The 12,805-nt window shown below is 40.5% G+C and overlaps 1 protein-coding gene across 14 annotated transcripts in view; it reads left to right on the top strand.

Annotated features, from left to right (window-relative positions):
- Nucleotides 1-12,805, top strand: part of LOC138181119 (box A-binding factor) — a 310,196-nt gene that overhangs the window by 283,640 nt on the left and 13,751 nt on the right. For 13 of the 14 annotated variants that reach the window (XM_069115697.1, XM_069115696.1, XM_069115695.1 and 10 more), the window contains 7 exons: nucleotides 7,142-7,214; nucleotides 7,626-7,666; nucleotides 9,290-9,448; nucleotides 9,977-11,053; nucleotides 11,301-11,419; nucleotides 11,501-11,661; nucleotides 11,866-12,137. In XM_069115697.1, coding sequence (XP_068971798.1) covers nucleotides 7,142-7,214; nucleotides 7,626-7,666; nucleotides 9,290-9,448; nucleotides 9,977-11,053; nucleotides 11,301-11,419; nucleotides 11,501-11,661; nucleotides 11,866-12,137 — 1,902 coding nt within the window. The remainder of the gene's footprint in view (nucleotides 1-7,141; nucleotides 7,215-7,625; nucleotides 7,667-9,289; nucleotides 9,449-9,976; nucleotides 11,054-11,300; nucleotides 11,420-11,500; nucleotides 11,662-11,865; nucleotides 12,138-12,805) is intronic. The other variant, XM_069115698.1, reaches the window with a different exon arrangement.

The following is a 12,805-nucleotide window of genomic DNA, read 5'->3' as shown; positions in this document are numbered from 1 at the left end:
GTAGGTGGAGATAGGCCGAGCAATCCAGCTCGACGGAAATCTCGATGAATAAACGCGGGGCCGTGATAAGTGGGCACGATTAATCGCATACTTACAAGCGTGACGGCGGTACAGGCGTGCCGGACCCTATGGAGCTATAGTTTTAATCGTAGGCTCGTACGCCTGTGCCATTCGCGCCGCTCGTTCCTGAGCCTTCCGATTTAGCGACAGGATTGCGTGCACGTCGTGCTCCTTCCTTTTTCTCGTCTCTTTCCTCTTTTCCTCCTTCATTATTCTGCCTCTACTCTCTCATTTTTTAAAATATTTTCTCTTTTTTATTCAACACACCGCTGACACACACGGTGCACAGGCATAAGAGCGTGTTGACACGCCATAAAACCGCTATCGGGAAATCCGTCGGCCGCAAAAACCACCCTTTCCGCGTTGAAACAGCGCGGCAGGCAGGGTTGGCCTGGCTAATAAAAAAATAAACTGCCCTGTAACTCAATTTTACGCTGCCTTTGCGACCGCACGCATAAAAAGGACCTTTACTCGCGCGCAGGGGCTCTACCCTCGCGTTACGGCCGCGCGCGTCGCCGTGTGTAAATACGTACTTTGTGATTGTTCCCTGGGCTGTTCTCTTTTTTTAGAATCTTTCGTCTTCTACGTTTGCTTCTCGGCCTTTAAGATCTCGTTCTAAGTCGAACGAGAATCCACGATCATCTTACGTTATAATTACACTTTCCAACCCTTTTCGATAACTATTACGAGGAACATCGTTCCTATTTTGTTTCGTGATACATTTATCTTCGTGTATTTAAGGATATATTAAACTTATTAATTGAGAAGCACGAAGATACTTTCCTTATATTAACACCTTTCTTTAATGATTAAAAGAAGCCTGGAAGGGCTCCCCAGTATCGGTCGATTAAAATAAATACGCGCCTATTTATTCACTCCTGCCCTGCGTGGTCATTTAAATCTGTCCATCGATTGATTATGAATACGCGGTTCCCGCGTTTAACCGCAATTTTTACCCACGATAGTATCTAGGATTTCAGCACGGTGCGTGCACGATTGTGGAAAGAGAAGGAGAGAGCGACGAGAAACGACAACATGAAACGAGAGGAAAGGGGAGAAAGAAAAGAATTCGGCACGCGTCGTGCAGTGGGCCGAATGAATAAAACAATCCTGGTGTTTATGTACACCTCTGGACCTCCCGTGGTGACCCTCACGTGAAATGGCAACAAAATAACACAATTACACACTCGGCCACGGCCTCACCCTCGCTGCCCGCTACTCATCCTCGTTCTCACCCTTTGGATCCGCTCTTTCCTCTTTTCTCTCTGACCCTCTCGTCCATCCCGCCACTGGATCCCATAGTGGAAAACGTGGAGAAAGAGGAAAAAAGAAGAGAGGTCTGGCTGACCGACTCGTTACAAGTCTATTCAGAGATCCGGAAAGAACAGCGCGTGCCGGTATTCATTTTGTTGACCGGAACCATTATCTGCCCCTTCGTTCTTTTCTTCTCTATCTCTGTTTCGTTCTTCGTCCATTTCTTTCTTTTCTACCGAGCTTAGGTACCGACCAGCCGCTTTAAAACCTTACGGCTAATTTATTAATCCCGCCGGCGGCGGCCAACCGCCACCCTTAGCCGCTTTTTAACCTGCTACTAATTAAAAAGCACGGAATCCCGTTCGCTCTTCCTTCACCGATCTGGGGGATTGTTCGTTATTTCTTTATTAGCAATAAGTGTTTTCTAAGTATCGAAGTGCTACAGTTCTAAGTAATTCGCTAATAGTTTCTAGCAAAATAAGAGACAGTATTTAAAGATGATTTAGAAAAGTCATTTTAAAAAAGGTACAGATGTAATAATAATGTCCAAAAAAAAAAAAAAAAAATCGGGGCTGGTATAATGTACACATTATATACATATATAAAATATACAAATGTATACATTTTTTTAAGGTAATATGAATAGATTAAGTTGGTATGTGAATCACTGACGCTATATTTGATCACTATGATTAATTTTGCTGATTGAAATAGGAGTGCTGGTGCCGAGTACAAAAAATTCAACTTTAATTTATTCGAAATGAAACGAAAAATAAGATATTTATGAATTACAAACGTTTTGTTTATAAAATAAAAGTGTGGTGTCTACATTTTTATGCTTTGAAAATGAATAAACTGCCGTTTTATTCCTCCCAGCCAAATTAAAAATATTTTAATTTATTGATCTATTTAATCTACATCGAAATGTCAACAAATACAGGAATATTTGGCATTAGTAATATTTTAATATCTCGAAATTTTTCTTTTTAACCCATACGGTACCCATACAAGAGTACGAATCATTAAAATCACGTATCATTTCCATAGTGGCAGACATTTTTCATTTTCATTGTTCCCACTGTTCTAACCATAGAACTCTAGAAAGGCAGTCATATTCGCGATTCAAAAGCGAAATTTACGCATTTTTCTTTCATTAATATCCATTATCCTGGAATCTCTCGACATGACGAACTATTGCCGTATTTAGTTTCCCTGTTCCTTCGGTTTTGCGAATAAAGTATGTCGCTAATGACATCACGTATCGTGATCTAATTTTCCAGGAAGGTGGACCAGGCTATCGTCTAAGCAGGGATCGATTCGGTCCCTCTCTTTCTCGAAGGCGAAATGACGGCCTGATGAAGTTTCTCGGCGTCATGGTGGCTGTTTCGTGGGTCGGCTGTAGGTGGCTGGGGGGATCCAGGCTGAAGGAGGATTAGTACACGACAAAGTTTATAAAAGTGTACTCACTCCATAGGAACCCCCTACAACTAACCTAAAGCTGGCCTCCCTTACGGTTGTTTCCTTCTGAATCCCTTTTCGAACCCTCTTACACACGTGACGGACGCACCTATGTTATGAAGGAAGCTTTTCGGGTTAAGAAACATAGAATTGACCTTAGCTTAGGACTAAATGAGTTAATACGCGTAAGATAAAGATTGTGATCTTGGTAAACTCGTCTATGAAATGGACGAGCATCTTACGAATCACGTAAACTTTGTATCAGCGGTCTCGGTCGTTTGCGAGATAGTAAATGATGCAACATTAATAAAATAATCTTTTAATGCATTTTTTAATAATCGTAAATAACACAGTATCAGAGTTGTTGTGTGATTGAATTTTGAGTTCTTTTATATAATTAATTACTAACTAATAATACACGTTGAAGGTTAAAAATAACTTTACTACACATCTACATCGATTATCAGATTACTGTTCCAATTTTATGAATAAAATTTCGATAAACAATATACTCTATGATATTATATAAGCTATTCCAATAAATTTATCTGATCGCATAAAGGTTAACCGTGCATAGGATCAACAGTACACGGAAAAAAGTTCGCCAATCACGAATGACACAATCTTCAACATGTATTATTACACACTCTAAATTGCAATGTTTAGTGGCTGGTAAACTCTATGAAAGTTTCGGTGTGGAACGAGTGTTAACTAGGAAGAACCTATTACCCACGCGCTATATAATTATTACGATTATAGTTTTTTTTATCGCGAGTTAAGCCGCCATAACGCATGGACTAATCTCATCTTAGCTGCCATAAAAAAGAATTATTCAGCGATAGTTGTTAAAATCAACATCGCGCTGGAAGCGAAAGGGCCGAAGTAGACGGTCTCATCCTAAGCGATTGGTACTTCTGGGCTACATAGAGCGTACTGGAAACCTGTAATTGTCTGGTCACGCGAGGTCACCCTGAGAACACGAACACGATTATACGTGACGTGCACCATACCAGCCATTAAGTTACAGCCAGTACACGACAGATGGTACAGGTTGCTTGAGCATGCCCCCGATGCAATTTCGTGACAGCGGTAAGAATAGCGAGAAACAAGAGGGAAAAAAATGAAGGAAAAAATTCTCAGAGTTTCTGAACATTAATTTCACCAATGACGTGCTATTGCCGAACAATAATGGATCGTTCGGTGATGAATTAATTTTGTAAAAGAATTCGCGTGTGATTACAACTATACTCCTGCCAGTGTTTTTATTATCTATTGATTTTATTAATCACTGGTTAATACAAAATTGGAGTTTTAATTAATTTGTACACATAGTTCGATAGTAGATTTATCATCCAAAAGTATTATGTGAAAGATTGACGCTTTCATTCCGCGAAGAATAGTGATAATGCGAGCTCGCTTGTTCCTCGTTTCATGGGCAAATTGGGTCGAATGTATATGTAGTGCTAATCCCCAAGACTTAGATGCGGACAGAGAAATCCCGGTGGTTATTCGCAAATGCGTAACTTGCGCGACGAGATCTAAGGTATCACAGTTAGCCACAGCCTGTCCGTTTTCATTTAAAGTTTTCCGTTGAAACCTTAAAGCGCCATCTTTACTTTAGACTATCTTAAATTACTAAAAAAGACTTTAACATTAAAGAAACATTGCTTAATATTAATTAAACTTGTTTATTAGTATCTTCAGAAATGTTCTTTTGTATTTTGAATATATTTTTTAAAGTATTTCTGCAACGTTTCTATGTACTCTCACTCAACTTGGAAAGAACGTAATTAAGGAAGCTTTATTTGCCTGTAGGTTCAATGCTCTGAGCAAGGAATATAAAATATACATAGGTATTGGCAAACGAGGAAATAAAACGTATTCTGTAACTGTCACGGTGTGTCGACTGAAAGTACAGCACGATGTCGAACATACTTGTCGTCCATCCGATGGTTAATTTTCATTGAATGCTGCCATCGTAAATACTCCCGAAGAATATCGTCTATCAAGTTTCTTACTGTTCTATGCGTTTTTATCCAGATGAATTTATCAAGAATTTCATTCCTGATTGTCATTGACAATTTTAGGTATTTTTATATAAATTTAAGCTTCATTTGGACTGTGTAGATGTAATATAATATACCTTATTTCAAATGATTAATTTATGTTCTTATTACGTTACGTGATTAAAAAAAACATCAATGTATACAATATACTATAGTAAAATTAAAGTGGAACGCTTGTTTTACCAACAAACAGTAAATAACATGCATTCGCAGTCAGTCCACAATAAGAATTATCGTGAAACCGGTGTCAAGGGAGAGCGTTTCATTTTCCCTGTTACAAAAAGACTGCGTCTTGTCAACATACCGGTGTTTTCCTGTTAAAATATCGATGCCCGGGGTTGGTCCAATTGCCAAAGCGAAAGTGAACGTTCGAACAGCGAATTCAATGTTCGGGCGTTACAAAAACGAACCACAGTAACAGTACTTTACCGCGTATCGGATCGCGCTGTCACGCTTCGACTATCATTTCACTCGACATTCCATACGGTTTGGATACGTAATTTACCCGCAATCAAACATACTTGTTGCGATCATTAAATTCAGCAAGAAAACGATGAATCGATGCACGATACACGCAGTTTCAGTTTGCTCGATATTACAATTACGCAGCGCGTAACCGATATTAATTAAAGAGCACAATATGCTCGATTCGAAATGGCCGAGTGCATCGGAACTGACACGTTCTATCGTTGACAGCCGAGAATCAGCGGAGCGACAATCATGTCGGAACAATCGCTCGAGATTTTTAGACCGCAAACTCGATCGTTTCTTATCAATAGGATCGATATTTTACTCATTTATAGAGATGCTGGTTGTGTCAACGATCTCCAGTTGTGAAATACATGTGGGACCGTATAGGAAAAATACTGGTCTTGCTGATTCGGAGAAAATATGGAAAATTAAAGACAATGAACTTTCGGACGTTCGCGGGGAGACGCGATCTCGAAGAAGCGCGCCAACGGGAGTCGTAAATTTCCGTTACGATTTGACTGATCGACGCCACGAATCGTTCGATCTCTTATTTCTTTTGGGATAATAAGGGTGGTTGAGTGAATATAACGCTGCTATTAACAGGTTAATAAATATTTTGAATGATCCAACAACTTCAATGTGATGCAACGTTGCGTATGTGAAATGACAACTACGAATGAGTACGACCTGAGACACCTTTCGTGTTGGCGACTGTGATGAGGTATCTTCTGTCGATTGACTGTCTTCGACTTATAGATTCTGTTGACTTGACTTTTGATTCTTGTTGTTCCTTGAACTGTGTTTTGACTCAAACATTACTGTGGAATAAGTCTAGAGATCAAGAATAGAGATAAAGTGACTGCTCTGTCGCCCAGAGAACAAATTGACTTTCCTAGTGTAGTAGAAGAAGTGAAGTTCGTTCTTATGTGATTACGGAGGAAAGCTCGGTATGGGTGTGCCCTTTGAACGAAGAACGCGGATTCGTTGCTCACACTTTTCGTCAGGAAAGTGAGGGTAATGATCCGCGATGCAGATTGGTTATGACCAACGTTAGGAATGAAGATAGGAGGAAGAAGCCTCCTACCAACGTGGCTCATGGATGACATTGTTTATGCGAAAACCAGCTTTTTCGTTAGACAAATATTCGTTTTTTCCATTAGGTGACTACCCACTTTCTCCGTGATTTTTAAGGGCGCTTAATAAACCCGAAGACTTTCTAAGAACCAACCATAAACTGAAAACACTTCTAGGATTAGAAAATCCTTCAGGACAAGCAGTTTAACTTAAAAACATGTGTTAAAACAATTAAGTTAAAAAGTTAAGGTTTATGGTGGGTCCTTAGGTTTATTGAGGGTCTGTCTAATGGTGCTTGGGCCTTGACGGTCAGACAATGAAGGACGTCGCACGGACCATTTCACGCGATGTAACAGACAATATAGATATAAAAATAAAAATATTCTATATAATAGAAATATTTTAAAGTATGTTTCTATTCCTAGATATATATAATTTAAAAAAAATACTTCTTTAATGAAAATCTGTCACGTAATAAAAAAAATTACGCTCTACCTTATATAAAGTTTATACTGTGTTATTTCTAAACTAGTCATTTGAATCCTTATCCCCTAATCATATCCTACATTTTGATCATCGATCGTTAATCCTAGCTCAAAGTTATTACGTGTAAATAATTCCACTATTATAATCGACATTTTACTCTTCACCATTCATACGATTAATTTTCACAAAATATGTTAATACAATGCATTTGCTCCGCGATCGTGATACACCATACGAAATTTGACCATTCGCTATGGTTTGATTTGTTACAGAGGGCAACAAGTGCCCGACCCCAGGCTGCACGGGGCAGGGTCACGTGACCGGACTCTATTCTCACCACCGCAGGTAAGCAATTATCGGTAATTAACCTGTGCTCTGCACTTTGCCCTGGTCAATTAGACACCTCCACGTTGCGACAGGAAGACCAAGTGAAATAGGATTGACACTAGTAGACCTGTTCGTCATGTTATCCGATCGTCATTGAATATGGAATAGGATATGGTCACTTTTGTGTTAGGTGCTCCTGGATAAGATTCCACATAAAATACTCGAAAATTTGATCAAGTTAGAACTTTGGTTTCTTGACAAAGTTATGGCACTCAGAGTATTAAAAAGAATAAAGTTGCAGAAAACTTTTGGCAGTCACTGTGCAGCCAGTAAAAATCTTTCTTACAGAGTTATTTCCCTCATACTTTTACAATCCACTAAAACCTGTGTGTTACGACCTTGCTTCATAATTCACTGCTGTGATTTCAGCCTATCCGGTTGTCCACGGAAGGATAAACTAACGCCTGAGAGTAAGTAGTCACAGACCGGCACCATTACTCTTACTTCTTATCGTAGTTACATAGATGCATCTTCTTTTTGCGAGACTGCCTTTTTCACGCGACAACGGAGCAGGGGAGTGGCGAGAGAACGATCGTGAACGGCTATAATTATTTTCCAGCAGTAGTTTCTTTTAAATCGGGTTCAAGATCTTTAAACCTATGCGATCAAATCTCGGTACAAGTTTCGCGAATCGATACTGATTTTCGTTTACGCTTACGAAAAATTCATTCGACCAAAGTAAAAAGTCTACACGCAATATGTTGACATTTATTAATAGCAATTGGAACAAAAAATGGAGAAAAAGAATGAAAACTGGACTTCTTCAACTTCGTGCATTGAACGAATTGACGAAAGAGTACGGGCTCGTTTAACCGTGCCCGTCTATATGTGTCTATGTGTCTGTCTATTTATATTCTTTGTGCTTTTCGTTTGCGGGGTAGAGAGCTTTATTTATTGCATTTCATTTCCGTTTTAATTTTTACCGTTCTGTTTGTAGTTTAATTATAGTAGAGAATTTATCACCACACTTGAACTTGGTTATGTTGGCCGTACCTACGAACATCTGGAGAACTCGAGACACGGACGGTGCAAGACTAGCCGGTATGCGTGTACAAGCACGCAGGATCCGAACGGAGGGTCTTGTGCGATTGAGTATAATTAAAACGGCGACTACACACTCTTGTGACACGGTTCCCTATATCAGACAAACTATGCTTGTCGACCGATCCTGTAGAACACACGACAAGTAAAGTCGTTGTGATCGAAACGGTGAAAGATCATTGATTCATCGTGGATCAACAAAGTTGTATTCATCTCTCACAAAATGTTCATCATCTTTTATTAATTTCAAATTTAAATTTAGATAGATTCGTTATTGAAACATTGAAATTTTTTAATATACATTAAATATTCATTAAATTTTCATAGTTCATTTTCATAGCAAAATCAATAAATGTCAAATGTTTTAGTAATTTAATTTTTGTGTGATTCTTTAAAATACTCGTTTCATGTACACGATATCTGTTATACGAGAGACCAACATTATTCCCAATATAACACAAAACACACGACAAGTAATCTATCGAGGTACACAAGAATCGCAAGTTGTTGTCTTATAATTTTGTCACTCGATTATGTCTTTACTTGAGTTTCTCTCTACCCGCTCGGTATACTTGATTGTACTATTACACATTTGATGTGTATATTTCATCCCGTGACGTTATGTACCCCACCTGTCTCTTTTTCTTTGTTTCTCTTCCTTTACTTTCTGTTTTCTCCTCTAATTTTTCTCTGTATACTATACACAACATCTCTGACTACGTGTGTAACATTGATCGAAGCTAAACCAACGCGATCGAAATGTGTCAGAAAGAAGCGAATCGTGTTGCCGACAAAGATGATAATTATACTCAACGCATAAGAAAGAACCGAGCTTAAATCCATAATAGCTCGATGCTACCGATCGTATCTTAGTGTGCGTATATACGTATGTATGGTCTAGCGATAACTTACTCGAAACGTAATAAGAAAAGATGTGGAGCGAGAATAGCAGCGTTCTATAACCACGTCACGTGTCTCTGGGTTCTCTACAGTTCTGGCGATGCATGAGACTATTTTGAAATGCCCGACGCCTGGTTGCAACGGCCGTGGCCATGTCAGCTCGAATCGGAACACGCACAGGAGCCTATCCGGATGTCCCATTGCCGCGGCCAATAAGCAGGCTGCACGCGAGGCACGACACAAGGCTCAAGGTAAGGCGGCACAGCGGCACTCCAACGTGTCTGGAATTCGCCCCAAGAGAAAATCCACGGATGGAGCCGCTCCGTGAAATCGGATCGGGGCTTATAAGCTCCAAGACTGTCGCGAAACTAATCCTCCGATCGTTTCTCGATAGCTCTCGCGTGAACTTCTACCAAACCGAACATTCAAGGGTACACATAAACCACATCATTTTTTGTCAGTGGCTATTGTCGAGTAATTGTCATTGCTCTATTCATTTTAATTTGCAAAGTTTATCAGCATGGTTTCTGAACGACCCAGTTATGAAGAACTAAACTTTCATATTTACAAGTTAAATATTTTATCTATTTCAAGAAAATGCATAGATACAGAATAATTAGACTCACAGAAGCATGTTACTCACAAACATTCGTTTGAAAGTTTCTCAATCTTTTCCTCAATTAAAAAGCAAGCATAACCAAGTAAAGATACCAATCTAGTTTCACCACGATATTAATAACAATAAAAAATATGTGATAACCATTTCATTTTCGCGACAGTGTCCGGAATTCCTCCAGAATACATCAGTACGAACCTGTTGCCGCCGTCGATGGATAGCAAGAGCTACTCCCAGTACGGGTCCACGGCGCAGGACACAAAACCGGTGCTAAGCAGCCTGACCTATGACTACTACACGACAACGAAAAGCACGGGTATCAGCGTGAAACCTCCGAAAACACCGGAGGAGAATCCCTCATCCCGTACGACCAAGGTAGTCCCTAAAACTGAAAATATGACGCCGAGTGGCAGTTGCTGCAACACCCTGCCATCCAGAGGTCAAAACACGACCGACTTACTGGTACCAAAGACGGAAGAAACTGCTTCCTGTCGAGTAAATTCACCGCCACCACCTCCACCACCCACAGTACGGCCAACGTACGACTCGTACATGAATCAGGATTCGAACTCTTCGTCGATGTCCTCGATGGACGCCATGGGGTCTAGAGGATCTATTGGCGCGACGATACATCATCCTACTCAACATCCGACGCATCACGTGCTGCCTATGCAGCCCACGGTCGCATATCCCATGCCAATGGTCGAGGATACGAGGATGAGTCATCAGATGTCCCAGAGATCTCCGTACGAGCCATCAGCCATGATGGCCGCAGCGGCGGCAGCTGCTGCTGCGGCCACCACCAGCGAGGAACTTTATCATCACAGATCGGCAGAGCACGCGAGAGCCTACATGCATCCTGGAGCGAGCAATATAGCGCGACCAGTTGTCACTTATTCCAACGAGATCGCAACCGGGAGGGGATATGAGAACGCAGTAGCCAGTGCTGCGAATCATCGACCGTATGACCCTGGCACCACATCCGCTTATGAAAGATACGATACACAAAGTTGCGCACCGATTCAGTCACAGCAGCAGCAACAGCAACAACAACAACAACAGCAGCAACAGCAGCAGCAACAGTTGCATTCCAGGACGAATATGTATTATCTGGGGCAGACTGGAATGACGCCTGAGGAGCAAGAAAGAGTATATCATCAGGAAGCTGCGGCTGCAGCACAACAACATCAGATGGCGATGGCTGCTGCTACGGCTGCTGGGATGATGAAGACCGAAGATGGTGAATTTCTTTGTTATTATTATAAGAACATGAGCCATTTTTGTTTGAATACAAATTAACGTTAACGTATGTTTAATTTTGCTAAATTTTTTCCTGAATAATGATAAATTTGCAGTCTGAAGTGATGTATAATTTGGATCTCGTAATTTATAGAAATGTCGGACGTGTAAATCACAGGATCTTTTTAGTTGGAAACTTGAAAATGTTTACAATCATACAATTTTTCATAATGATCTTATACTTACAGTGAAATGTGTCACAGTGGCGCAAGTTCAGCAAATGCAGAAACCTGGTGGCCCTCCAACCTCCCCAGGTGGTTCGGTAATGGATTTGTCAACCTCCAGCGTCACTTCGACGAGTCCACAGGTAAATATCTACATACAGATTTTCAAGAAACCAAGGTAGAACTGTACAAATTTTTACAAAACACGATGATAATTATTACAGGCTCCACCGTATGGTTCCAACAGTCTCAGTCCTCAATATGGCGGTGGTCAAACAGTAGGTGGCAGTCCCCAGGCTGCAGCGAGCCCACATTTGACTGCAAGTCCTCAGGTTCCCAGTCCTCAAGGACAAACCCTTGATCTCAGTGTCAACAGGCTTCATAGGTAATTATCATTTGATCTACTATTCTCTTATGCAAAAACATTCTTTTTAATCAACCTTTAGAAATCAAATTTGGCCATTCATTTCAATACACGCGGAACAATATTGGAATTATTTTAATTCAACGAATATTTTTCTCATAACGCAACCAGAATACAACGAGAGGAAGAGATATTAAATCGTACATCATCTTCATCTGATTATAGCGGTGCGCCAAGTCCCCAATATCCAACCGGCCACGGAGAAGCTGTGGCGGTTCCCGTTGGACCTGGTTTCCCAGCACCCAGACCAATCGAGGAGCAAACCGAGCCCGTGGACTTCTCGACGGCAAACGAGCCCGTCAATTTCAGTGGGGGTCCTGGAATCAGGCCTGTGCCAGGCTTCCCGCCACCCGGTGTGCACGTCACGGCGTACAGTCGGGAAAGCACCCCAGACAGCGGGGGTTCCCACTACATGGACGCTTACCGCGATCCCACTGGTGAGCTATCACTGTTTATCACTTAACTTGCCAGATAGTTCGTCATCGATCATTTGGAAACGCTTTATGACCCCTGACTCTATTGTATTCCTCATCTCTATTTTATCTGTAATTGTTGATCGTTTTTATAATAATTGACGATTTAAATATTGAAAATGATAATTTTTAACGGAGGTATAAAATAAAAGGTGCTCTCTTTTTTCTATCTTTTTTAGATTTAAATGTTTTTTGAAATTTTAAAGATGAAATCTGATAAGTTTCGATTATTGTGTAATAAATCATTACATTCTTTAACTATTAATTTTTGAAACATCCGCTACCGAAAACGAATAATATTAAAAAATTTCAAACCTTCACTACTCCGCGTCATGCAGTAAAAATTCTAGCTGTGGTGAGATCGAATGCAAAGAAAATCCAATGAGACTCGTGTTTCGAAATCCGTCATTTTTCATCGCGTAGCAACAGAAGCTGTTACACGCGTTGACTAGAGACACCGAAACAAATTACCTGGAACGGGTAGATAACACCAACATGTACATAGATCCAACAAAGTCTTCGGCATTCTAAATTTCAACAAGCACATATACTTGAAACATACGCGACGCGTCAGCTTGACTACATGTAACGGACGAGCGAGGAAATGCATGGACAAGGGAAAAGAACAAAGA

The sequence above is a fragment of the Bombus flavifrons genome, chromosome 6, assembly GCF_040668555.2.
Source record: "Bombus flavifrons isolate JBK064 chromosome 6, iyBomFlav1_principal, whole genome shotgun sequence".
NCBI lineage: Eukaryota > Metazoa > Arthropoda > Insecta > Hymenoptera > Apidae > Bombus > Bombus flavifrons.
Note: the sequence above shows the minus strand (reverse complement) of the source record. Positions and strands in the feature narration are given on the sequence as shown.